Genomic DNA, 27934 nt, shown 5'->3' on the forward strand with positions numbered 1-27934 from the left:
GGAGAACTACCAAGATGGTGACGGAGAACTACCAAGATGGTGACGTAGAAATACCAAGATGGTGACGTAGAAATACCAAGATGGTGACGGAGAAATACCAAGATGGTGACGGAGAAATACCAAGATGGTGACGTAGAAATACCAAGATGGTGACGGAGAAATACCAAGATGGTGACGGAGAAATACCAAGATGGTCTGCGACTAAAGCGTTCCCCCTCAAACAGACCTCCTCCTCAAACAGACCTGCTCCTCAAACAGACCTGCTCCTCAAACAGACCTCCTCCTCAAACAGACCTGCTCCTCAAACAGACCTCCTCCTCAAACAGACCTCCTCCTCAAACAGACCTCCTCCTCAAACAGACCTCCTCCTCAAACAGACCTGCTCCTCAAACAGACCTGCTCCTCAAACAGACCTGCTCCTCAAACAGACCTCCTCCTCAAACAGACCTCCTCCTCAAACAGACCTCCTCCTCAAACAGACCTGCTCCTCAAACAGACCTCCTCCTCAAACAGACCTCCTCTATTGCGCCTCCTCCTCAGCCCCAACTTGCACTTTACGGTGTTATTTTATCTCAGAGACGTCAAACCACCAACGTTTACGCCCCTCTCCCAACTATTAACCTCAGCCTCCCCCATCCTGTCTCACTTTCTATCCTTTCACTCCTGTCTGTCTCACCCTCCTCCTCCTGCCTCACTCATCCACTCCGACTCTCTCTGTTAGGCTATCAGTCTCTACCGGGCTTAGCGGCTCGTTCCTAATCAGCTTACTGCCAATGAGACTAAGCCTGAGCTGAAAAGGCGATTGAGGGAGGCAGTTTAGCCACTGGCTGACAACTGGCAATAGCTGGGGGGGGGGGGGGGGGGGGGGGGGGGGGGGTGTCAATAAAACTTAGCGGGGAAGGGGAATATATATTTAAAGAAAAATTAAACTAATATATCATCTTGGGTTTTAAGAGAGTGGAGAGTGGAGATAGCGAGGGACAAAGGAGGAACCCGGGCTGCTAAGCCACGAGGCCGTGAACTACCACAATGGACTCAACTCTTAGGGTGTCAACATTTTTTGGGTCGCTTCTTTCTTTTTTTCTCTCTGTGGCTAAGCTTTGGATAAAAACTGGGATCTTTTCCAAATGACCCAGTTCCTCTTCTAAACTCCAGACCCGGCTGCTTTCGGTGCTGGAGAACAAAAGGTTTGGCCGTTGGAAGCCGTTTGATAGGAAAAGGCTGCAGAAGGGGGAAGAGCTGCCGTTCGCTGAGCAGAATCAAAAGAGGCGCTCTCGTTTCTCCGGGTTTCATGAGAAATGGGTTTGTGTGAGGAGGGCGGGGGGATTAAATGTGTGTGAGCGTCTCTCCGGATGGAGAAGACCTGGATGTGAATGTGCCTCGTTTAACATGCGAGGGGGATTCCTCCACAGGCCCTTGAGCCTCTGGCATGTACCAACTAGCATGTCATGCCATTAGTGGACGGAAAAGTACCCAAATCGCTGTGTGGAGCTCAGGTTTACATTTATTTTACTCGTTAAGATCCAACTCCACGCTTTCTCTCTCTCCGTCTCTTGGAACACATTCCAGCAGATGAAGGCAGAATCTGAAGCCGGGGGGACGAGACTTTGGTAATCGGACGTTTTACAGTTTCCGTTTTGTAGGAAACGAACCTCAGGAGCAGAAACGGAACCACCAGCTGCATTCTCTCTCCTGACCACCAGGGGGCGACTCCTCTGGTTGTATAGAAGTCTATGCTTCATGTGTTAAAGCTGCATTCTCTCTCCTGACCACCAGGGGGCGACTCCTCTGGTTGTATAGAAGTCTATGCTTCATGTGTTAAAGCTGCATTCTCTCTCCTGACCACCAGGGGGCGACTCCTCTGGTTGTATAGAAGTCTATGCTTCATGTGTTAAAGCTGCATTCTCTCTCCTGACCACCAGGAGGCGACTCCTCTGGTTGTGTAGAAGTCTATGCTTCATGTGTTAAAGCTGCGTTCTCTCTCCTGACCACCAGGGGGCGACTCCTCTGGTTGTATAGAAGTCTATGCTTCATGTGTTAAAGCTGCATTCTCTCTCCTGACCACCAGGGGGCGACTCCTCTGGTTGTATAGAAGTCTATGCTTCATGTGTTAAAGCTGCATTCTCTCTACTGACCACCAGGGGGCGACTCCTCTGGTTGTATAGAAGTCTATGCTTCATGTGTTAAAGCTGCATTCTCTCTCCTGACCACCAGGGGGCGACTCCTCTGGTTGTATAGAAGTCTATGCGTCATGTGTTAAAGCTGCATTCTCTCTCCTGACCACCAGGGGGTGACTCCTCTGGTTGTATAGAAGTATATGCTTCATGTGTTAAAGCTGCATTCTCTCTCCTGACCACCAGGGGGCGACTCCTCTGGTTGTATAGAAGTCTCTGCTTCATAACTACGCTCACTTCTTATAAACAGTCCGGGATAAATGAGACTTGGATGAGAGATTTTAAACCGATTCAACTCTCATTTCCACCGCAGAGAAAAAGTCTTCAAGGCGAGTAACTGTTATACAAACGGTCATTTTGTGGGTAAAAGATTTCCTTGAAGTGTGTGTGTGTGTGTGTGTGTGTGTGTGTAAACCTCCACTAGCATCCAACGGGTCATTGGTCACAGTTTGCAAGAGGGAGGGGGGTGTGGGGGGGTGTGATCAGAGGCTCACAGGGAGGGGCTGCAAACCACCGACTGAGTCCACTCCCTCCTCTCACAGCTGGTCGCCAACGTCCTCATCGAGCGCACCAACGACAGCTTCTCTTTTTCACGTTTCTGTAAAGTTCTTTTTAAACGCTCGGATGACTTTTTTACTTTTTCATGACACCTGCTCCGACAGCCTGAAGTACCACCCCCCCCCCCCCCCTTCTTTCCTCTGCCCCCCCCCCCCTCCCTTTCCTATGGCAGTAACATCTGGCTAAAAATAAAAAACAGCCGAGTTCAGCAGTTTGAGTTTACATTTGTTGGAAAAGACAAAGAGGCTCCTCCTCCTCCTCCTCTCGAGAAAGAATGCAGTGAGGAATTCATTTTATTTACTTTATTTATCCCACGAAGAAGTCTCTCAAAACAGAAGAGGGGTGGGGGTGGGAGGGGGGGGGCTTTAAATGGGCGAGGAACAGATGAAGGAGCAGAGGAGAAAAAAAACATCACTGGAGGGCAATTATCTGGGCTATTTCTGGAAGACTGCTTTTCCATCCACCAGGAGGGACGGAGGGAACAGGGAGGGTCTGTTTGGCAGCTGGCGGGGGGGGGAGGGGGGGGAGGGGGGGGAGGGGGGGGGGGCTCTGAAGGGCCGAGTCAGTAGGAGTGGAAGATGAAGACGAGGGGAGGAAGAGGAGGGATGGGTGGAGGTGGGATGAGAGCTGCGAGTAAGAAAATACAAAATGCGTGAAGCGGCGACGCGTCTTCGCCCGTTGGTTTGAGCCGGGTGACCTCTGACCCTCCGAGTTTGAAGACTTACGAGACGCCAACAAGTCGTTGTTGTTGTTATTGTTGAGGTGTCCAGAGATTTGTTTTTGCTGCCGTTTCAGTTCCTCTCGATGCGTTCGGCTGCGAGGTCACGTGACCTTTGACCTGGGCGATGCGTCGACCCGATTGGTCAAAACCTAAAACCTGGAGAAGCAGTCTTCGGTCGTCGTGCTCCGCGTCCGTGCAACAAACTCCCAGAATGCACCTGTGTCTCCTTTTGAAGTCAACGTTAAAGACTCCGATTCGTTCTTTTCTTCCTCGTTTCTCCTGCTCGGCGTCGTCTGAGGTTTTTAACCGAGGGAGACGCGAGGATGAGGAAAGAGGAGGCGAGAGAATAGAGGACGAAGAAGGAGGTGAAGAAGGAGGAACAACAAAACAAAAAGAGCAAACAAGACGTGGACAAATTTGGATCGGAGGCTGAAAGAAGATGGAAAGTAAAGTGAGGAAATGGAGAAAGAACCAGAAAGCAAGAGGAGAAGGAAAGATGGAGGAGAAGGAGTGATGGAGGAGAAGGAAAGATGGAGGGAGGTAAATGGAGGGTTAGGAATTGCTTTTTCAGGTGAAGCAGATCGTCACCGAAAGATAGAAGACTTGTCTTCACCAACGAGTTTCATCGTTGTCACCATCTTCTTCTTCATCATCATCATGTTAAAGTAAACAAAGGTCACAATGAAGCATTGTTTCAACAGTCGTGACTTTTCTTTCTTTTATAGAAATAATCTTGGTGAGAACTAAACTCCAGAGAACGTTTGATGTTCCACGTGTTACTGAGGAAGGTCTTCAGGGGAGACATAGATACTAAAGGTTTAAGTTAAACATCTAGCAGAGCTAACGCTGCAGTGGAGAGGAGGCACAATGCCTCAGTGTAGCCCCCTCAGAGGCCTCAACAAGGCACAATGCCCACACTGTCAGCAGCCTTCTCCTGCACTCCCAGAGGTCTCTCACTCTTTTAAAGAACCAGCACAACAACCTTTACAGGGGCAACGGTCTGAAAGACACCATTCAGGGAGGGGGGAATGGAGAGAGGAGAGGAGAGAGAGAGAGAGAGAGAGAGAGAGAGCTTATCACCCTCTCGTTGCATTCCTCTCCTCCTAACAGCATCTGAATACAGGAAGTAGAAAACAAACCAGCAGGTCTAAAAACATTGTTGTGCATCAAAGTGCAGAGTTCAGTGATTTGGGGATAAAAGGATGAAAGGATGAAAGGATGTGTGCCCCCCCCCCCCCCATTCAGGAAGAACAGAAATGACAGAAAGTGCAGAATGAAAGATTCATTGACAAGGAAACGGGTTTAAAAATTCAAACGGGTCGAACGCCTTCAGCAGAGCGATCGTCCATTCTGAGAACCAGAGACGCTTCATTCATGGACAGGAGCCATTAGCCAACTGGAGCGGCTCAAAGCCGCCGGCCGCTTGTTGTTGTTGTTGTTGTTGCTGTTGTTGGTTTGGCTTCGTGGACAAAGATCTGCGTCAGGCCGACGCCGCTCTGGACTGACAACTAGTTCCACATCCGATCTCTCCTCCATGAAACACGGATTCAGGAGCCACAGACGCCCCACGGTGGCCTCGGGCTTTGGATTGGCCTCTCCGGGCTCCTGTAGAAACACCGTGGATTGGATTGGCCGCTCCGGGCTCCTGTAGAGACACCGTGGATTGGATTGGCCGCTCCGGGCTCCTGTAGAGACACCGTGGATTGGATTGGCCTCTCCGGGCTTCTGTAGAAACACCGTGGATTGGATTGGCCTCTCCGGGCTCCTGTAGAAACACCGTGGATTGGATTGGCCGCTCCGGGCTCCTGTAGAGACACCGTGGATTGGATTGGCCTCTCCGGGCTTCTGTAGAAACACCGTGGATTGGATTGGCCGCTCCGGGCTCCTGTAGAGACACCGTGGATTGGATTGGCCTCTCCGGGCTTCTGTAGAAACACCGTGGATTGGATTGGCCTCTCCGGGCTTCTGTAGAAACACCGTGGATTGGATTGGCCTCTCCGGGCTCCTGTAGAAACACCGTGGATTGGATTGGCCGCTCCGGGCTCCTGTAGAGACACCGTGGATTGGATTGGCCGCTCCGGGCTTCTGTAGAAACACCGTGGATTGGATTGGCCGCTCCGGGCTCCTGTAGAAACACCGTGGATTGGATTGGCCTCTCCGGGCTCCTGTAGAAACACCGTGGATTGGATTGGCCGCTCCGGGCTCCTGTAGAAACACCGTGGATTGGATTGGCCGCTCCGGGCTTCTGTAGAAACACCGTGGATTGGATTGGCCGCTCCGGGCTCCTGTAGAAACACCGTGGATTGGATTGGCCTCTCCGGGCTTCTGTAGAAACACCGTGGATTGGATTGGCCTCTCCGGGCTCCTGTAGAGACACCGTGGATTGGATTGGCCGCTCCGGGCTCCTGTAGAGACACCGTGGATTGGATTGGCCGCTCCGGGCTCCTGTAGAAACACCGTGGATTGGATTGGCCGCTCCGGGCTCCTGTAGAGACACCGTGGATTGGATTGGCCGCTCCTTCGTTTCAGGTGATTTATTCGCCAATGAAAGCTTCGTTATGAACATTATATTCAATTTCTGCCAATGAGTCCCCTGAAATGCTACAAAGTGGCCCTTTAACCTGCAGATGTATCAATCCATCAGTCTGTAGAATGTCAGATATCTTTAGATATTTAACGGCTTCTTTGTTCAAATAAACAGAAGAACTCGTTGTTATGGATCTATGGAGACCGTGATCTTTAGATGATTAATTGTGCCGCTCCACAAGTATCCGTCGTATTTCAGACGCCTTCAAAATAAAAGTCCTTTCACTGCGTCGTTTGGAAGATGAAGAAGACGCTCAGAGAGGCGGAGCCACCGGGCCGACCTCCGACCTCCCTCAGAGGGCCGGTTCCCCCACGACGCCGATCAATAAAGCGAAAGGGAAGTGCTGTGATGTGTCATAATGCTCGTCAATCAGCTCGCCAGAGGAAGAGGGCGGGGCCGCCCCCCGAGGCCGAGGCCGCCATCCAGCGGGTCCAGAACCTGAAGGTTCACGCTTCCTCCGATTCTTTAGTCGTTCTCCCTTTTCAGTTTCTTCTTTATTTCTATTTTTAACTGACATTTTTCTGGTTTTTTCATAGATTTCTTTCTGTGTTGCGGTTCAATTTATGCTGATTTTGCGTTTTCTGATTTAGATTTTTCGGGGGGATGTTTCTGCATTTCTGTATTCTTTTTGTAAATTCTATTTTTATTTTCTGTATTTTTAGTCTCTTTTCTTTTTCTGGTCCCATTTCTCTGCTTTTCAGCCGTCTGTAATAACTCAATCTGGCCAGTTTTAAAAGGTAAACAATGGAAACCCGTGGAGGGTGGAGGCGTTTTGGGGCTCAAGGACACGTGGAGAGGAGGAACCTCCAACCCTCAGAATAAAGAATGACGCACACGTTTCAACTCTTTTGGACACAATCCGTATTCTTAAAGTCTCAAAGGTGTTGCTTCTCTTGTTTTTAACACTTCTATTTGACTGAAGAGTCCCGACTGAAGCAGAAAATAGAAGCCGACTGGGTGTGAGACCACATCCAGTGGATTATCAGAGCTCAGGACCGGGTTTACGGAGGTCTAGCAAACTGCAACCAGATGACTAACCACGATGGTGGGGGGGGGGGGGGGGGGGTCCTCTGCAGGACTCCCAGAGAGCGTCGAGCTGGTCCCTAAAAGGCCTTTAAAAACACATTAAAGTGGTCTGAAAGGCTCGATGTGGATCCGTCCTGTGAATGCATGTATGGGAGGAGGAGCAGGAGGAGGAGGAGGAGAGGAGGAGGACGAGGAGCAGGAAGAGGAGGAGGATAGGAGGAGGAGGAGGAGCAGGAAGAGGAGGAGGAACAGGAGGAGCAGGAGGAACAGGAGGAGCAGGAGGAGGATGAGGAACAGGAGGAGGAGGAGCAGGAGGAACAGGAGGAGGAGAGGAGGAGCAGGAGGAACAGGAGGAGGAGCAGGAGGAGGAGCAGGAGGAGCAGGAGGAAGAGGAGGAGGGCAAACACAAATCCTGGCACAAGAGGTGGAAGCAGAGAACATCCCACAGGAGTTGAGTGAGAAGCCAAAACACACAGATGCCAGTGAGCGTCTGCCAGAAGGAGGTGGAGGACCACCGAGTGGAGGAGGAGGAACAGCTGGTGAACAAACATCTGCTGTTTGAGGATTATTATTAATATTATTCACCGGTTTGAAAGACCGCGCAAACGGAATTAACCAATGCGTCCACTTCAGGTGTTGTTGTTGTTTATATAATTATGTAATGTAATTATCTGATTAAAGGCTCAAGTATTTAACATGACGGACAGCTGTTATCTTTGTGGAGGTCCTGTTTACCCAACATGCATCAGGACACCAGAACGTACAAACAGTTAGATGGAAAGAAAAAAAAACTGTATATTAAGGGTGGATTTGTTCTTAAAGGGGAAGTCCACATTTAAAGGTGCGTTAGATTGTACAGTTCCTAATAAGAGTTGGAGCTACAATGCTAACCGACCGACACTAAAAGTAAAACGGTATGAAGACGTCCACCGACCTTTTCCCCAGGCTGCTGAGCGGCGTGCTGAGGCTGAGCGCCGGCCGGAGGGGTTTGCGGTTGCGTCCCGTCAGCTTGGCGGTGGACGGCTCCTTCTTCGGGGACTCGACCCCACGAGCCGGGCTGGCGGCGGGCTTGATGTTGAGGTCCTTCAGGACGTCGTAGTTGATCTTGGTGGAGATCTTCTTCTGCTCCAGCATCTTCCCGATGGCCTCGTCCGCGGTGTTGGCTCGGATCGGAGGGTGCCTCCTCGAGGGTCCTCTGGGCTGGGGGGGGGGGGGGGGGGGGATAGGAGGTGAGCTGCTGAAGACTTTGGAAGAGAAAACGTGGAATAACTTTCAAAGGAAAGGGAGCTTCAGAACCGCCGATACACAGCCTCAACTTTACTCCACGAGCGGCCATGTTGGCTCAACTTTACTCCACGAGCGGCCATGTTGGCTCAACTTTACTCCACGAGCGGCCATGTTGGCTACCTTCTTCTGCATTCGAGGAATATGAATTTATTTGACAACAGCTTTAAATAAATAAAATCCAATCCAAAACAGAACCTTTGTGAAGGTTCATTTCAACTAACGAGGAAACAACTGTGCGAGGATGCACTTTGAGCTAAATGCTAACGTCAGCGTGCTAACATGCTCACAGTGAACGGACCGTCCGACTTGCTGGCGTGTCCAGATATGGTCATTTCCTGTTCACTGGTTGCAACAAAAACAAGATGGCGACGACCAATATGTCGAACTCGAGGCTTCAAAACGTCCACAAACCAACGAGTGACGTCATTACCCGTCTCACTCTGCACCCGTCTCACTGTGACTACACACACACACCTGATGGTCATCTGCCACTCATTTCCATCATACAGTAAGAAAGGGAATAAATAAATCGCAGCTTCTCTGGTTGCAGGATCTGCTGCTGTCCTCAGGTTATTACATCTAGTAATAATAATATTACAGATATTACATACGTTATTTAGATATTTCATATACGTTATTTAGATATTTCATATAGAGTTATTTTAGATATTACATATATGAATATCTTTTTGGTTCTGCAGGCGTCGCCATGTGACGAGCACGTTTCACACGTTTATAAAAGCAATCGACAGCAGGATCAATAATGAAAGTAATCTTCAGTGGATTCATTCTTCTGGAGTAGATTAAAAACCTGCTGATCAATAGTGCCGAGTCGGCTGAATCTTAATCCGAGCCGCCCTGCAGACTCACCTCGAGGTGGAGCTTCAACAGACGTTTAGAGAGTCAAGAAATAAATAAGAAAACATCCTGCAGCACGGTGGTGTAGTGGCTAGCACTGTCGCCTCACAGCAAGAGGGCCGCGGGTTCGATTCCCGGTCGGAGCGGTCCTTCTGTGTGGAGTTTGCATGTTCTCCCCGTGGCAGCGTGGGTTCTCTCCGGGCTCTCCGGCTTCCTCCCACAGTCCAAAGACATGCTGCAGGTTAATTGATCTCTAAATGTCCCATAGGTGTGAATGTGAGAGTGAATGGTTGTATGTCCCTACATGTGCCCTCGATGGACTGGCGGCCTGTCCAGGGTGTCCCCTGCCTTCGCCCTATGTCAGCTGGGATAGCGACCCTAATGAGGATTAAGCGGTATTGAAAATGGATGGATCCTGCAGCATGTTTTTAAAGAACGTTGCATGAGAATAACAACAACGTTGACCTTTTAGGAGACGCACCCAAAGGTCGTGATCCACAAATGTAGAGATCCACCGGTTTGAGAGGACGAGGACGAGGAAAGAGAGTTCAGTCATGAAATAACAGATTTATGCTGATGTTGGATGACGGATTCGAACGGCTGGAGGTTTGATACCTTCCTCTGACCTCTGAATGTTCCTTCCTCTGATAACAACTGATCAATGTTCTACAGGACTGAGGTTCCCCTCTGACCTCCTCTTAACGTTCTACAGGACTGAGGTTCTCCTCTGACCTTCTCTTAATGTTCTCCTGGACTGAGGTTCTCCTGTGACCTCTGACCTTCTCTTAACGTTCTACAGGACTGAGGTTCTCCTCTGACCTTCTCTTAACGTTCTACAGGACTGAGGTTCTCCTCTGACCTTCTCTTAACGTTCTACAGGACTGAGGTTCCCCTCTGACCTTCTCTTAATGTTCTCCTGGACTGAGGTTCTCCTGTGACCTCTGACCTTCTCTTAACGTTCTACAGGACTGAGGTTCTCCTCTGACCTTCTCTTAACGTTCTACAGGACTGAGGTTCCCCTCTGACCTCCTCTTAACGTTCTACAGGACTGAGGTTCTCCTCTGACCTTCTCTTAACGTTCTACAGGACTGAGGTTCTCCTCTGACCTTCTCTTAATGTTCTCCTGGACTGAGGTTCTCCTGTGACCTCTGACCTCCTCTTAACGTTCTTAAAGCCGTACCTTCTTCTCTTTGTAGGTCCCGAGCGCCTTCTCCTTCGCTATCTTTGCTTCCTTCTCTGAAAGCAGACGCAAGACACAGAACATCAGGACACCATGCAGGAGGTCCAGGAGGAGCTTTATGAATTAATAATAATAAAAGTACCTTTCTGCTCTTTGAGGTAGTCGGAGTTTTCTGCCATCCACAGCGCCGTCTTCACTTGGACTTCATAGTCACTCAGCAGGTACTGCAGCGAGGGAGCACGACCACATTATTATGTTTGTATGTATGTATGTATGTATGTATACATACATACATTTATATACTCGGTCTACAATAAATAAAATTAATAAACATACATTTTCTTATTCATTGAGAGCAGGATTTTAAAAGAAAAGAGCATAAATGTAACTTATTTGAATCCTTGCCTCCTGATCAAACTTCAACCTAACGTCACTAAAATCAGTTTTAATGTTTGCAAACGTCCTGCTAACAAACATTGACAAACTAAGTTCATCCCAGTAAGACCTCGAACACCAGTGTGACTTCCATTGAAGGTCCATTGAAGGTCCTCCAGGAAGGAGGGAGGAGCTCAACAGGAAGCAGTTAAACCCGAGTGGACAGCAACATACCAGCTCTATCTCACTGTCATCTATCCCGCTCAGGTCCAGCTCCCCGCCGTCAGCATCCCCATCTGTCACACACACACACACACACACACACACACACACACACACACACACTTAGAACATTGGCTTTAACGCACACTTCCACGGTAGCGTCGCCGTCCCAGAGGGAGACGACAGGAAACGGCAGCTGGTGGAAGAAGGAACAAAACGCATCCTGCTGCATCTCTTCCATCGAGGGTTAATAACCGCACTGTGGCCTCTGATAAGAGGCTAATGGGCTTAACGGGCCCAAAGCCGGCTACCTTCAGCACGCTTCCTTTTCAATTACGATGCGCTTTCTAGATTGCGGCCGCGCTTCTTTTTTTTTACTTTCAGGGAGATGCTGAAATGGCAATTTGCATTTTTCACACACCCGACGAGCCCCGACCCCCCGACCCCCGAGCGAAACAGACGTTTACAATGTGTCGGTAGAAGAAGAACAAGAACAAGAAGAAGAAGAAGAAGAACAAGAACAAGAAGAACAAGAGGCATTTTAATTCCCCCGCTGGGAGACAGTTCACTTTTAGAAGAGAACGGTTCAAAGGAAACGTGATTGACTTTGATAAAAGGAAACGAGGAGGGAGGGAGCGAGAGGGGAAGAAAAAGAAACATCAGCGTGAAACTCGACAGCTTTCACTCAGAAGACCCTCCACCTTCTCAAAGTGGGACAGACATCAGACGGCCAATCAGAGAGCAGCAGAGGTGGGCGGGACATGTTTTCAAGAGCTTTAAGGGAGTCGTTTAACTCGTCGGGGGGGGCTCCCTCGGGTTCATGCCCCGCCCTCCAACATGGTGGCATCTCCAACATGGGGGGGGGAGGGGAGAGAGACAGGAGAAGGTGTGTTCTCCCACAGACGAGGAGATAATCCAGTCAGAAGAGACGGGTTTAAAGAAAGAGAAGCGACGGGTCAGCCGCTATCTGTGAGGCCCAGCCCTCTGAGGGGGGGAGGGGGGGAGATAAGAGGGAGACAAGCCCTGGGAGAGATTGGCGGCTCCGGGAGGCAGCGAGACGAAGAGCTGATAACACCGGTCCAACCCGGAGGAGGGGAGGGGGGGTATTATTCAGTCTGGCTTTGATATATCTGCACTCCCTAATTTGATCAAAACCCCCTAAAAGAAATTGTTCTTGCAGAAGAATCTGCATATCATGTGTTAGAAAGGTGCAGTTGAAATATAAGATTTGTATAAAAAGAGAAGTTATTGGTATTTCATTTCAGGCCTCTCTTTAAAATCGACCATGCAGGAAGAGGAGGAGCCACGAGACAGAAGAGAGGTCCCGAGGTCGGCGGGCGCTCTTCTGACTTCAGGTTTTGAAGCCTCTTGGTGGGCATTACGGCCGTCGCCATCTTGGTTTTTTTTTCAACCAGTGAACAGGAAGTTATCATGTCTGGACTGAGGAGGAGTGACGTAGAGACATCCGTATACGTCTCTGGTGTCGACCTGTCAATCACCTTGTAGTCCCGCCCTAAAGCATCCTCTGCTTTATGGTCTGTTTGACTAACTAACCGTTTCTTGTTATGACGGGTTGTAAAAGAAGTGGATTACATTTTATATTCTCGTTTGTGGCCCCAGAAGTTTACGTCATCTCGTTAGTGGCCCCAGAAGCTAACCGCATCTTGTTAGTGGCCCCAGAAGCTAACCGCATCTTGTTAGTGGCCCCAGAAGCTAACCGCATCTTGTTAGTGGCCCCAGAAGCTAACCGCATCTTGTTAGTGGCCCCAGAAGCTAACCGCATCTTGTTAGTGGCCCCAGAAGCTAAACGCATCTTGTTAGTGGCCCCAGAAGCTAACAGAAGCTAACCTCATCTCGTTTGTGGCCCCAGAAGCTAACAGAAGCTAACCACATCTCGTTAGTGGCCCCAGAAGCTAACCTCATCTCGTTAGTGGCCCCAGAAGCTAACATCATCTCGTTTGAGGCCCCAGAAGCTAACCGCATCTAGTTAGTGGCCCCAGAAGCTAACAGAAGCTAACCTCATCTCGTTTGTGGCCCCAGAAGCTAACAGAAGCTAACCACATCTCGTTAGTGGCCCCAGAAGCTAATCGCATGTCGTTAGTGGCCCCAGAAGCTAACCTCATCTCGTTAGTGGCCCCAGAAGCTAACAGAAGCTAAACGCATCTCGTTAGTGGCCCCAGAAGCTAACCTCATCTCGTTAGTGGCCCCAGAAGCTAACAGAAGCTAAACGCATCTCGTTAGTGGCCCCAGAAGCTAACAGAAGCTAACCTCATCTCGTTAGTGGCCCCAGAAGCTAACAGAAGCTAAACGCATCTCGTTAGTGGCCCCAGAAGCTAACAGAAGCTAACCTCGTCTCGTTAGTGGCCCCAGAAGCTCCTCCCTGCCGAGTGGAGTGAGATACTAGTTTCCTCCAGAAGAACCCGGAGCTCTGAGCTCAGCTCAGCCTGCATATCGAACCAGAACGGATCAAATAAATTAAGAACAGGATTCTCCACGTGGAACGCATCTCTAACCTCGTAAGAGGGAAAGATCCCTCTGAGGAAATCAAATATTTCATAAAAGAGGAGGTGGACGGGGCATGAAGTGGGAAATCGGAGCGGGTGATTTCATTTATTTAACTTTGATTTTCGACAAAACGATAAAGAAAAAAAAAAAAATCAATTGATAATGAAAATCACAAACACACACACACACACACGCACACGCACAAACAAGCGCACACACACACACACACCTCTCCAATGCCAAAGAAACAGGAGACAATGTGCCCTGAAGGAAGCAACGCCAACAGGTGAAGGAGACGAGGGGGGGGGGGGGGGAGGGGGGGAGCGAGGGAGGAAGGGGGGGGGCTGCTCCTCCTCCTCACACACACACACACACACACACACACACAGGAGGGGGGAGGGGGGGGAGCTGGAGCCAGACATAGACAGTAAGAGATACAGAGATGTCAAAGGAAGAGGCTGCTGGCGTTCTCCATGCTGTCAACAGATCTCAGGATGCATCTCGGAGCGTTCTGACTTCCTGTCTGTGTGAAGACGAACAACTTTAAAACTTTTCTTAGCTTTAAAGCAAACGGGGACTTTTAGTTGGGAACTATTTTCAGCGGCGGATTAATACACATTCGAAGCTCCAGTGAGGACTTTGCAGTTCGAGGGCCGTGAAATATAAATGAAGAGCGTCAACGTGAAGTCTGAACGCTGCGAAGACAAAAGTAATGAAAAGTGGTTCGTCGTTTCTCTCCGTACCCTCAAAAATACACAATCTGACACACACACACACGCACACACACACACACGCCTGTGTGCGTCAGTTGAAAACTCAAATTATAGTGAAAGGCCAACATTCAAATATCCTGCGATCTGTTGCCGTTGAACCTTTCGATGAGGTCTCTCTTTGCTCCTCTAACAGATTATGACCCGATAAATGTGGGATCCGAGGAGCAGGAAGAGGCATGCTGAAGACAAAGAGTGTGTGTGTGTGTGTGAGTGTGTGTGTGTGTGTGTGTGTGTGTGTGAGTGCGTGTGTGGAGGATGAATGGAGCTGTGTGCAGGATCACCCATCATCCACACTTCAAAAAGGAGCCACATTATCCGGACTCGCGGTGCTTGATGTCAGCAACAATCCTGATCCTCTCCTACACCCCCCCCCCCCACACACACACACACACACACACACACACCTGAGGCGAGCTGGGGGGGGGGGACATGAGACGTTTCAATTTGTCAGGATTCTTCTCGATGTCTGGCTGTCGACAGGTAAAACGAAACCGACCGCAGCAAAAATGAGCTTCTGCATCGAGATGAAAACGAATGATAATATGAAGGAATATTTAGTATTACTTACTTATTATTATCCCCACATTTGTTTTAATTAAAACATGCTGGCTCCTCGATGCGTTACAGAAAGGAGAGCAGGACGTTTTCATCAGGTACACGTGACGAACGCAGAGCTTTTGGTTTGTTTTCATTTACCAAAATAGCTCTGAAATGAGATCATTTTCATTATGAATAAACATGTTGGGGATAGTTAAGATGATATAACTCATCTGTGCACTTAGCTTAGCATAAAGACTGGAAACGGGGGGAACCGCTAGCCTCAGAGGAAAACAGCACGAAAGATTCTAAAACTGAATAAAATTAAAAACATAATTAGTTTAATTTAAACAGAAATGCAAAACAAAACCCACTCGTGTTCGTCCTGCAGCACCGAGCGGTTGCCAGTGAGGGTTCACCGTGACTTCAGTTTTTACCAAGTATTCAAATATCAATATTAACAAATCCTTCAATGTTTAAAGCACAAGATGCATTTATTTTGTTTCCGTAACATCGACTTGTTGTCAAATTAGCCGGAATAAAACTTCCAAATACACATTTAATGTTTCATTTTACTACTTTGAATCTGGAGATTTCTTCCAACTTCACCCAAAGTTACCATTACGGCTCATTTGCATATTTAAAATGTCACGGTGATAGCTATGAAATCATATTTATAGTCGACTGACCTGCAGCGTCCCCTTTAATGGAATAATAAAAAGATTCATAGATGTTGATTTAAGAATGCCAAGCTACACTTTGATAAAGACACTAATTGGTAATGGGGGGGAAGAACGATGATATTTGTGTTCTGGACGTTAACCCTCCAGATGACGAGTCTTTATTCTGCAGCCTCAAGGAGAATAAAAGTGAAGCCATGTTTTTATCCGCAGAGCTCACTTCACCTCGTGTTGGATCACCTTTTCAGTAAAAGTGCTTCAAATGCAAAATATAAAATAATAAAGGAGTAGAAGTTGTTCCCTGCAGCGGTGAGGTAACGCGGCTCGGTGCCAGCGCCGCCCCGGAGAAACAACCAGCCAGCCGAGGCAATAAATAGAGTGCTAGATTCTCGCTGACGGGGGCGAGCCCATTAAAACCTGACCTCCTCGACCTTGGAGAAGCCCGGACTGAAGGTACGCCCACTCCACCACCTGCTCCTGCTCCTCCTCTCGGAGCAGGATGGAGGTGCATGCATAGAGGAGCTGGTGGAGGCTCACCGCATCCCACATGTATATTTAACAGATGTGCTCATAAATGTGTGCTTGGGATACAAATACATGTTTTTACTTAGAGCGCAGAAGTCCCGCCCCTTTTCCGGTGACCCCAACGTGATGTTATTGAGAGATAAATATGCAAAATACTTTTTCGTGGATGGAATTTTAATGAAGAAAGTATTTCTAATTAGGTATTTTGAAAGTCAAAATTTTTACTAATAACGTCCCATTGGTCCTCAGGAAAGGGCCAATGAAGTCTATGCTTCATGTGTTAAAGCTGCATTCTCTCTCCTGACCACTAGGGGGCGACTCCTCTGGTTGTATATTAGTCTATGCTTCATGTGTTAAAGCTGCATTCTCTCTCCTGACCACCAGGGGGCGACTCCTCTGGTTGTATAGAAGTCTATGCTTCATGTGTTAAAGCTGCATTCTCTCTCCTGACCACCAGGGGGCGACTCCTCTGGTTGTATAGAAGTCTATGCTTCATGTGTTAAAGCTGCATTCTCTCTCCTGACCACCAGGGGCCGCCTCCTCTGGTTGTATAGAAGTCTATGCTTCACGTGTTAAAGCTGCATTCTCTCTACTGACCACCAGGGGGCGACTCCTCTGGTTGTATAGAAGTCTATGCTTCATGTGTTAAAGCTGCATTCTCTCTCCTGACCACCAGGGGGCGACTCCTCTGGTTGTATAGAAGTCTATGCTTCATGTGTTAAAGCTGCATTCTCTCTCCTGACCACTAGGGGGCGACTCCTCTGGTTGTATAGAAGTCTATGCTTCATGTGTTAAAGCTGCATTCTCTCTCCTGACCACCAGGGGGCGACTCCTCTGGTTGTATAGAAGTCTATGCTTCATGTGTTAAAGCTGCATTCTCTCTCCTGACCACCAGGGGGCGACTCCTCTGGTTGTATAGAAGTCTATGCTTCATGTGTTAAAGCTGCATTCTCTCTCCTGATCACCAGGGGCCGCCTCCTCTGGTTGTATAGAAGTCTATGCTTCACGTGTTAAAGCTGCATTCTCTCTCCTGACCACCAGGGGGCGACTCCTCTGGTTGTATAGAAGTCTATGCTTCACGTGTTAAAGCTGCATTCTCTCTACTGACCACCAGGGGGCGACTCCTCTGGTTGTATAGAAGTCTATGCTTCATGTGTTAAAGCTGCATTCTCTCTCCTGACCACCAGGGGGCGACTCCTCTGGTTGTATAGAAGTCTATGCTTCATGTGTTAAAGCTGCATTCTCTCTCCTGACCACCAGGGGGCGACTCCTCTGGTTGTATAGAAGTCTATGCTTCATGTGTTAAAGCTGCATTCTCTCTCCTGACCACCAGGGGCCGCCTCCTCCGGTTGTATAGAAGTCTATGCTTCACGTGTTAAAGCTGCATTCTCTCTCCTGACCACCAGGGGGCGACTCCTCTGGTTGTATAGAAGTCTATGCTTCACGTGTTAAAGCTGCATTCTCTCTACTGACCACCAGGGGGCGACTCCTCTGGTTGTATAGAAGTCTATGCTTCATGTGTTAAAGCTGCATTCTCTCTCCTGACCACCAGGGGGCGACTCCTCTGGTTGTATAGAAGTCTATGCTTCATGTGTTAAAGCTGCATTCTCTCTACTGACCACCAGGGGGCGACTCCTCTGGTTGTATAGAAGTCTATGCTTCATGTGTTAAAGCTGCATTCTCTCTCCTGACCACCAGGGGCCGCCTCCTCTGGTTGTATAGAAGTCTATGCTTCATGTGTTAAAGCTGCATTCTCTCTACTGACCACCAGGGGGCGACTCCTCTGGTTGTATAGAAGTCTATGCTTCACGTGTTAAAGCTGCATTCTCTCTCCTGACCACCAGGGGGCGACTCCTCTGGTTGTATAGAAGTCTATGCTTCACGTGTTAAAGCTGCATTCTCTCTACTGACCACCAGGGGGCGACTCCTCTGGTTGTATAGAAGTCTATGCTTCATGTGTTAAAGCTGCATTCTCTCTCCTGACCACCAGGGGGCGACTCCTCTGGTTGTATAGAAGTCTATGCTTCATGTGTTAAAGCTGCATTCTCTCTCCTGACCACCAGGGGGCGACTCCTCTGGTTGTATAGAAGTCTATGCTTCATGTGTTAAAGCTGCATTCTCTCTCCTGACCACCAGGGGCCGCCTCCTCCGGTTGTATAGAAGTCTATGCTTCACGTGTTAAAGCTGCATTCTCTCTCCTGACCACCAGGGGGCGACTCCTCTGGTTGTATAGAAGTCTATGCTTCATGTGTTAAAGCTGCATTCTCTCTACTGACCACCAGGGGGCGACTCCTCTGGTTGTATAGAAGTCTATGCTTCATGTGTTAAAGCTGCTTTCTCTCTCCTGACCACCAGGGGGCGACTCCTCTGGTTGTATAGAAGTCTATGCTTCATGTGTTAAAGCTGCATTCTCTCTCCTGACCACCAGGGGGCGACTCCTCTGGTTGTATAGAAGTCTCTTCTGAACACACGTCCATTGTTTCTGTTGTTATGAGCAGCCACGTCCTCTCAGACGGATCTTTTCATATTCTGAGAAAACGTCTTCAGATCCAAAAGACATTTGGTCATTTTGTCCGCGCTCAAATATTCGGCCTGTTTTCTTCCCAGAACATTCTGTGCTTTCATAAGAAGGGAGGAGATGAATTAATCATCATCATCATCATCATCATCATCACTGAGTGAGTCCACCGCGTCAGGACATCGGAGAACCGTTCAACGAGCGCGTCGTTGAGCACCAGAATCACAACGTCTGAGATGTTTCCTCCGCTGATGATTTTCTATGATCATACCGCACAAAGCAGGAGTCACGTCCCCCTGACGAAAAAGCTGCAATGCATTATGGGATATTCTCAGCAGCTGTGGGTTTCTCTGCACATTTATAAGTGAAATGTTTCATCTCAATCAGTCTGGAGCTTCAGGTCACGTCACAGTCTTCATGGGGCCTCAATTTTACAGTAAAATATATCTAATTTTATTTTTTAAACACACACATATATGTATTATATAAATTAAACCATCTGTCGGCCATCTTTGTGAGACAATGTCGCAGAAATGTCACCGTCGTACTGTATCAGCCCACTGTAATTACTACCACCACCCTCCCCCGACTCACACAGTACGGGGTGACGGACAGCGGGCGGAGGGTACGAGCAGAACCCCAAAAGTCTGAGGCGTCGGACTCAGACTTCAGTCGGGCAGGAACACTAATTATCGTAGACTTGGTTTCTGTCACTCAACGGGATTCATCAGCTCGCCTCATATTCAGAGCACCAGACGTCCTTTTCTGCACATGTTGGATCCCCCGTCCTGTGAGGGCCCCCCTGCTAAGAGCCCCGGTCCTGCTAAGAGCCCCAGTCCTGCTAAGAGCCCCGTTCCTGCTAAGAGCCCCGGTCCTGCTAAGAGCCCCGGTCCTGCTAAGAGCCCCGGTCCTGCTAAGAGCCCCAGTCCTGCTAAGATCCCCGGTCCTGCTAAGAGCCCCGGTCCTGCTAAGATCCCCAGTCCTGCTAAGAGCCCCAGTCCTGCTAAGAGCCCCAGTCCTGCTAAGAGCCCCAGTCCTGCTAAGATCCCCAGTCCTGCTAAGATCCCCAGTCCTGCTAAGAGCCCCAGTCCTGCTAAGAGCCCCAGTCCTGCTAAGATCCCCAGTCCTGCTAAGAGCCCCGGTCCTGCTAAGATCCCCAGTCCTGCTAAGAGCCCCAGTCCTGCTAAGAGCCCCAGTCCTGCTAAGAGCCCCAGTCCTGCTAAGAGCCCCGGTCCTGCTAAGATCCCCGGTCCTGCTAAGAGCCCCAGTCCTGCTAAGAGCCCCAGTCCTGCTAAGAGCCCCAGTCCTGCTAAGAGCCCCAGTCCTGCTAACAGCCCCAGTCCTGCTAAGAGCCCCAGTCCTGCTAAGAGCCCCAGTCCTGCTAAGAGCCCCAGTCCTGCTAAGTCAAGAGGGAAGGGGGGCGGGGGTCTGAAATCTGCTATGACGCAACAGCTGGCGGCGGGCGCCATTGCCTCCTAAACGGTCGTTGTCGTCTCCCGTCAGGCGGACGAGACGGATCACGATTCTCCGTCCTCGAGGCCAGAAGAAGACACACACACACACACACACACACACACACACACACACACACACACACTAAGAGGTCACCTCCATCCGGCCACATGTCCACCCCCCCCCCCCCCCCCCCCCCCCAGCTGTCCGGGCAGCTTTGAGAGTGAATCGGCTTCATGGGTTATTAATGAGTCGTTATTGATTAACGACTCATTAATAACATTTGTTTGTTTTGCAGAAGGTGGCCACAGCTTTGTTGTTGATTGAGCAATAAACACAAATAAAATATTTATCCGACAGGTGCAGAGATTCATGTCTTTACACGCCCAAAAGGAGGAGGAGCTTGTAGCTCTTGTCTCTCTCATTACAGCCAATCCTATTTGTTATACTGTACCGGCCACCAGGTCCATATTCAGAATTTATATCTGAATGTTCTGAGTGTTTATCAAGTTTAGTCCTTAAAACTGATAAGGTTATTATTGTAGGAGATTTTAATATTCATGTGGATATTGATAATGATTGCCTTAGTACTGCATTTCTCTCATTGTTGGACTCGATTGGCTTCTGTCAGAGTACAGAAACCCACTCACTGCTTTGGCCACACCCTCCACCTTGTTCTTACATATGGCATTGACATTGATCATTTCCCACAGAACCCTCTTCTGTCAGGGTTAGACCTCCCTCCCTTCCTTCCCTTCCTCCAATGTCCACTGAAACTCCTCTCACACTGGAGAGTAAAGCTGGAGTACAGATGAAAGGCTCGGCCCTAATGAGAAGGTACCCGGTCCACTTAGTACTTCAAAGATTGAGCTGAGCCCCCCGGCCCCCTTCTGCCCTTACCAAAGCCACCACAATTAGCCGAAAGAACTGAACCCAGACCAGGACCAGCATGAATCCACAGAACGTTCTCCAAACAAAAAGAACAGCGGCAGGAAAACACAAACTAAATCACACACACACACTCACAAACTAAATCACACAATCACACACACTCACAAACTAAATCACACAATCACACACACTCACAAACAAACTAAATCACACACTCACAAACTAAATCACACACTCACAAACAAACTAAATCACACACACACACACACACACACACACACACACACACACACACACACACACACACACACACACACACACACACACACACACACACACACACACACACACACACACACACACACACACACACACACACACACACACACACACACACACACACACACACACACACACACACACACACACACACACACACACACACACACACACACACACACCCCCTTTAAGGACATTCTTTTCCCTTTTCACTGAATCTCAATAACTTCAGAAATTAGACCCAGCAAACATGGAGGTTAATCTATCGTGTTGAGTAAATGTAAAGTTGCTAAAGAATGTTCATTAAGTCTCGATTCTTCAGACATCAACACACCTCGGTCCCCAAACCAGTCCAAGCCCCTAAAGACCTGCCTTCACGTCCACCTCGAGACATTGAGGAACCTGAAAGAGGGACATGCTGATCCTGAGGAACTTCTCCACACAGCTGAAGTCCCTCAGCATCGACATCCAGCCAGAATTATCACAGCTTTCCATCAGAGATTCAGTCTCAAATCTTTTCAGGTATCGTCGGATCAATAAAATAAACATTTTATTTCCCAGCATTGATGCACGTCGACACGTCAAGTGTCCCGTTTTGTTGTTGCTGGTTCTAACTTAAGGTTGGTCATCCGAGTCATGTGACATCAGCCTGCAGCAGTTAACCCTTTGATCTCGCTTCATCTTCTACGATGACCTCGTCAACGTTATTGTTTTTCATAAAAAGGAGACGCATTTATAAATCAACAGCAGAGCTGGTGATTCGGAGAGCGTCGACTCGTGTTGTCCACCGATTGGCTGAGGTCATTACTGGGGGGCGTGAGGTCAATGGGGGGTTTGACCCCCGTGTGCTTTGAGCCTCGGCTGTGAGCGTCTTTATTTGTATTTGGTATGCAGGTTATAAACTTTTCATGAAAAAAAAGAAAAGGTAAACGGATCAGCATCTTTCCCAAAAAGACTCTTTAATTTTATTTATTTTTAATCGTAAAATTAATAGGGAATCTAAAGGTCATGAAACACATTTTTATGAACCAGCTAGAGAGATGATGTGGATGTTTTATTTCAGCAGATGGAAAAACGGCAAGAGAGCAAATGAAATAAATCAGTTTAATTGTACGTTGTATTTTCACCAGACAGGACGTTGTGACGGGGAACCGAAGCCGTTATCGGTGTTACTCGTTGCTTTGGTTCCAGACTCATTGATAAAAACAGTCTGCATCGAGGAGCTGATGCACATATTATATATATTATTATTATTGTTATATATAAGCACATTTTCAGCTGTGAAACGAGGCCCGGTTCACTATGTATGGACACAAAGAGGCTCTGAACCCGTGACCTTCTGGTTCCGGGTGTTCTCCAAACATTAGACCACTTCACCCCCCATCAGGACAGATGTAGCGGCACCATCACCTCACATCCATCAACACCTCTGCACACCCAGATTAGGGGGGGGGGGGGGGCTACTCGTGTAATTAGCTAATTAAAGGAAACGTATGATGGATCTTTGTAGTTTTATTTATAACTGTTAAGAACCCACATTGATAACGTTTTGTGTTTATAACAAAGGAAGAAAAAACTGATGCAAAACAGATTTCATTGTTTTTTGACACTTTTTTCTCTTCCCGCTGTAGCTTGTGTCCCTCAGCGCTGAAGCACTTTATTTATTGTTGTTTATTGTCGAGTGTACGCAGAATTAAGAATATTTTGCCATCAGACCTTTAAATGAGGACCAGAAGCCAGAAGTCACGGACTCCACTGACAGAAGCATTCATTTTACCTCAAAGGAGTCGCTGCTTGCTTGTTTGTTTGTTTGTGTTGTTGTTGTCGTTTCTGAACCCTTGAAATACAAGATGGCGTTGCTTTGTTCCACTCTGACGTTTCTCCCGATGACCATCACACCTCACAACGTTATTATTTTCTTTTTAAATGACTCAATTCTGCACAAACAAGAAACTGCCAGCCGACCCCCTCCGGAGAGACGGAGCACTTGAATGTGCTGCAAAAATAAAAACAACAACAACAACAACAACAAGACGTCAGCCACCTCGAGGGAAGCGACGCCGCTACACATTCCCCAACCCTAAAAAAGGGTGAAACACATTTCACACGCAGCTCAGCCAATTTCCTCCCGAAGCAGAGTTAATTACCACAATTAAACCTGGGAGAGCATTCTTTAACTTGATTATGGGATGTTATGAGGACGCAGTCGGTACCAGACACGGCCGATATATCTGGTAAAGTGAGACCTAACGTTCCCTTAATATCTGGTAAAGTGAGACCTAAAGTTCCCTTAATATCTGGTAAAGTGAGACCTAAAGTTCCCTTAATATCTGGTAAAGTGAGACCTAACGTTCCCTTAATATCTGGTAAAGTGAGACCTAAAGTTCCCTTAATATCTAGTAAAGTGAGACCTAAAGTTCCCTTAATATCTAGTAAAGTGAGACCTAAAGTTCCCTTAATATCTGGTAAAGTGAGACCTAAAGTTCCCTTAATATCTGGTAAAGTGAGACCTAACGTTCCCTTAATATCTGGTAAAGTGAGACCTAAAGTTCCCTTAATATCTAGTAAAGTGAGACCTAATGTTCCCTTAATATCTGGTAAAGTGAGACCCAACGTTCCCTTAATATCTGGTAAAGTGAGACCTAACGTTCCCTTAATATCTGGTAAAGTGAGACCTAACGTTCCCTTAATATCTGGTAAAGTGAGACCTAAAGTTCCCTTAATATCTGGTAAAGTGAGACCTAACGTTCCCTTAATATCTGGTAAAGTGAGACCTAAAGTTCCCTTAATATCTAGTAAAGTGAGACCTAAAGTTCCCTTAATATCTAGTAAAGTGAGACCTAAAGTTCCCTTAATATCTGGTAAAGTGAGACCTAAAGTTCCCTTAATATCTAGTAAAGTGAGACCTAAAGTTCCCTTAATATCTGGTAAAGTGAGACCTAACGTTCCCTTAATATCTGGTAAAGTGAGACCTAACGTTCCCTTAATATCTGGTAAAGTGAGACCTAAAGTTCCCTTAATATCTGGTAAAGTGAGACCTAACGTTCCCTTAATATCTGGTAAAGTGAGACCCAACGTTCCCTTAATATCTGGTAAAGTGAGACCTAACGTTCCCTTAATATCTGGTAAAGTGAGACCTAAAGTTCCCTTAATATCTGGTAAAGTGAGACCTAACGTTCCCTTAATATCTGGTAAAGTGAGACCTAAAGTTCCCTTAATATCTGGTAAAGTGAGACCTAAAGTTCCCTTAATATCTGGTAAAGTGAGACCTAAAGTTCCCTTAATATCTAGTAAAGTGAGACCTAAAGTTCCCTTAATATCTAGTAAAGTGAGACCTAAAGTTCCCTTAATATCTAGTAAAGTGAGACCTAAAGTTCCCTTAATATCTGGTAAAGTGAGACCTAACGTTCCCTTAATATCTGGTAAAGTGAGACCCAACGTTCCCTTAATATCTGGTAAAGTGAGACCTAACGTTCCCTTAATATCTGGTAAAGTGAGACCTAACGTTCCCTTAATATCTGGTAAAGTGAGACCTAAAGTTCCCTTAATATCTGGTAAAGTGAGACCTAACGTTCCCTTAATATCTGGTAAAGTGAGACCTAAAGTGCCCTTAATATCTGGTAAAGTGAGACCTAACTCTCAGATGAAAGCTCACCGTTTCCCTTCCCGTCTCCGGTGCATCCCTCCAGGGACTCGTGGAGGCCGAGGCTGGCCGCCGTGGGCATCGTGCCCAGGATGGACTGCAGCGACGGGGCTTTCCTCTTGGGGACGTCCCCCTCCTCTTCCTCCTCTTCCTCCTGCTGCTCCGGCCTCCGGCACTCCAGTTTGAGCAGGGCCTCCAGCGTGAGCTCGCGGAGCTCTTTGCCGAAGTGCTTGGCCACGGCCTGCAGCACGTCCTCGTCCTCCGCGTCCTCGCCGTCCGCCGTCAGAGACGACGGGGAGTGAGCGTCGCAGTCGTCTTTGGCCACGTCTGGCAGAGATTTAGAGAGAATACCTTTAAAAATAATCAAAAAAGGGACAAATACGCATTAAAAAACCTGATATCAAAATGTTAAATTTGCATCTTATTAGTAGAAGTAGTAGAAGGTAGAAAAAAGGCAAATGCAAATTTGAAAATGTCTTTTTAAAGACTCCTGGAGTCATTTCAGGAGGATTTTACCCAATAAAATGTGTTTAACATTTAATCTAGAACTTAGTTAAATATGCACGTTATTTTTTACTAATCTGCCAATTATTTTTATTTTATTAATAAGTGAATAGTTTCGGCTCTAAAATGTCAGTTTAGTGAGAAAGAGCAACATCAATGTCGAGGAACTCAAAGGTCACTCAACCAGTTGTGTGTTTAATGTACAAAATGCCACGTTTTTAAATAATTATAATACAGCCGGTGGACCTCATTACAGCCAACGAGGTTTAATAAGAGTTTAGAATATAATCACGTTGGATAGAGTATAATTAGATATTTACATTTAGGACCTTAGAAACATAAAGTCATCGAGATGATCTGGTTTCACAAAAGATAAACAATCACATACAGACAACATGGAGGTGATGTCGTCTCCTCTCGTTAACCAATTAACAGTGTCAGCCTCAATTAAAGGTCCTCAAAAAGCTACCCAATGTATGGAAACAAGCGTGTGTGTGTGTGTGTGTGTGTATATACAGTAAATGCTCATTAATAAGAAAGAAAGGAAGCTTTCTGCTCCGTACTTTGTTTGCTGTAGGCGGCGTAGACTCCTCTCAGTTTGGGCCGACTGCTGTCCAGCTCGGAGTCTATTTCATCCTGGTAGACCTGAATCTCCTCTGGTTGAGGACAACAGAGGAAAATAAAGACACAGAATGAGTCCCGTGCCATGTATTGATGGAAAAGTGGAAACTTCTCACTTCTCTTTCGTGCTTAACCCTTAAATGTACGTGCTAACACCGTAACCCTTAAATGTACGTGCTAACACCGTAACCCTTAGATGTACGTGCTAACACTTAAATGTACATGCTAACACCGTAACCCTTAAATGTACGTGCTAACCCGTAACCCTTAAATGTACGTGCTAACACCGTAAACCTTAAATGTACGTGCTAACCCGTAACCCTTAAATGTACGTGCTAACACCGTAACCCTTAAATGTACGTGCTAACACCGTAAACCTTAAATGTACGTGCTAACACCGTAACCCTTAAATGTACGTGCTAACACTTAAATGTACATGCTAACCCGTAAACCTTAAATGTACGTGTTAACCCTAAATGTACGTGCTAACCCGTAACCCTTAAATGTACGTGCTAACACCGTAACCCTTAAATGTACGTGCTAACCCGTAAACCTTAAATGTACGTGCTAACCCTAAATGTACGTGCTAACCCGTAACCCTTAAATGTACATGCTAACACCGTAACCCTTAAATGTACGTGCTAACACTTAAATGTACATGCTAACCCGTAAACCTTAAATGTACGTGCTAACCCTAAATGTACGTGCTAACCCGTAACCCTTAAATGTACGTGCTAACACCGTAACCCTTAAATGTACGTGCTAACACTTAAATGTACATGATAACCCGTAAACCTTAAATGTACGTGCTAACCCTAAATGTACGTGCTAACTCGTAACCCTTAAATGTACGTGCTAACACCGTAACCCTTAAATGTACGTGCTAACCCTTAAATGTACATGCTAACCATCTCCCATGATGACTAAATCCTACGTTGGTGCTAGATGATGAATCCAGTTCCAACCCCGATGTGAGGCCCCGTGAGACAACGAGACGCTCGACTAATTAAACGAGAGAAGTCGCGTTCGTACCTTCGACGTCGTCCATCTTTTTCTTCAGCTCGATCTCCAGCTGGAGGGAGACAAGACAAGAGGAACCAAAGAGAAGCTTTAAGAAACATCTGGGGAACAAAGGAACCTTCTGAGAGGCGTCGACAATGAGTTCCATTTGCTTTCTGTCCAGTGAATACGAAGCCACAGCCAGCAGACACTTAGCATAGCATAGCATAGCATAGCATAGCATAATGATGGCTAGCTCTGCTCCAAAGGGAACAGGATCCCCTTTCAGCAGCCTTAAAGCTCAACACGTTGCATCACTTTTGATTAAACTGCACAAAAAGGCGAACAGTAAAAAATGACAAATGGTTGTTTTGATGAAAAGCTGGAGGAGAACTCTGATCTGACGGCTTCCCTTTGGAGGTTAATACCTTCATTAATTATTAGAGATAGCCTGAAGGCAGCACGGAGAATACAGTATGAAATAAAAATGTGTAATATTCCCTCTAGGGGGAAGGAATCTCATAGGCAATTATCAAAACTGATGAAAAATAAAAAGACAGATGAACAAGTGTGGATGAGAACGTGTTTTTCTGATATTCACACATTAAAAAGGGATCAATGTCAAAGTATTATTACCTATAAGAGAAGCTGATATATTCACCTACGCTCTCAAAGTCACCAGACTCAAAGACAAAAACTCAGAACACTTTAGTGGATTAAAGGGTCAGTTTGTGTTAATCTGACTTTAGTGGATTAAAGGGTCAGTTTGTGTGACTTTAGTGGTTTAAAGGGTCAGTTTGTGTTAATCTGACTTTAGTGGATTAAAGGGTCAGTTTGTGTGACTTTAGTGGTTTAAAGGGTCAGTTTGTGTTAATCTGACTTTAGTGGTTTAAAGGGTCAGTTTGTGTTAATCTGACTTTAGTGGTTTAAAGGGTCAGTTTGAGTGACTTTAGTGGTTTAAAGGGTCAGTTTGTGTTAATCTGACTTTAGTGGTTTAAAGGGTCAGTTTGTGTGACTTT

At 47.2% G+C, this 27934-nt stretch overlaps 1 protein-coding gene across 4 annotated transcripts in view; it reads right to left on the reverse strand.

Moving 5' to 3' along the window:
* Positions 1–27934, reverse strand: part of brf1a (BRF1 RNA polymerase III transcription initiation factor subunit a) — a 78119-nt gene that overhangs the window by 20632 nt on the left and 29553 nt on the right. Inside the window, exons 10-17 of one of the 4 annotated variants that reach the window (XM_034562782.1) lie at positions 26949–26988; positions 25859–25951; positions 24804–25118; positions 11001–11062; positions 10534–10615; positions 10392–10447; positions 8001–8266; positions 3295–5938 (exon numbers count right to left, since the gene is read on the reverse strand). In XM_034562782.1, the coding sequence (XP_034418673.1) occupies positions 4822–5938; positions 8001–8266; positions 10392–10447; positions 10534–10615; positions 11001–11062; positions 24804–25118; positions 25859–25951; positions 26949–26988 (2031 nt within the window). In that variant the 3' untranslated portion in view covers positions 3295–4821. Of the gene's footprint in view, positions 1–3294; positions 5939–8000; positions 8267–10391; positions 10448–10533; positions 10616–11000; positions 11063–24803; positions 25143–25858; positions 25952–26948; positions 26989–27934 lie in introns of those variants that run through there. The other 3 variants (XM_034562781.1, XM_034562783.1, XM_034562785.1) reach the window with 3 other exon arrangements.

Source organism: Cyclopterus lumpus, chromosome 22, assembly GCF_009769545.1.
Source record: "Cyclopterus lumpus isolate fCycLum1 chromosome 22, fCycLum1.pri, whole genome shotgun sequence".
Lineage (NCBI taxonomy): Eukaryota > Metazoa > Chordata > Actinopteri > Perciformes > Cyclopteridae > Cyclopterus > Cyclopterus lumpus.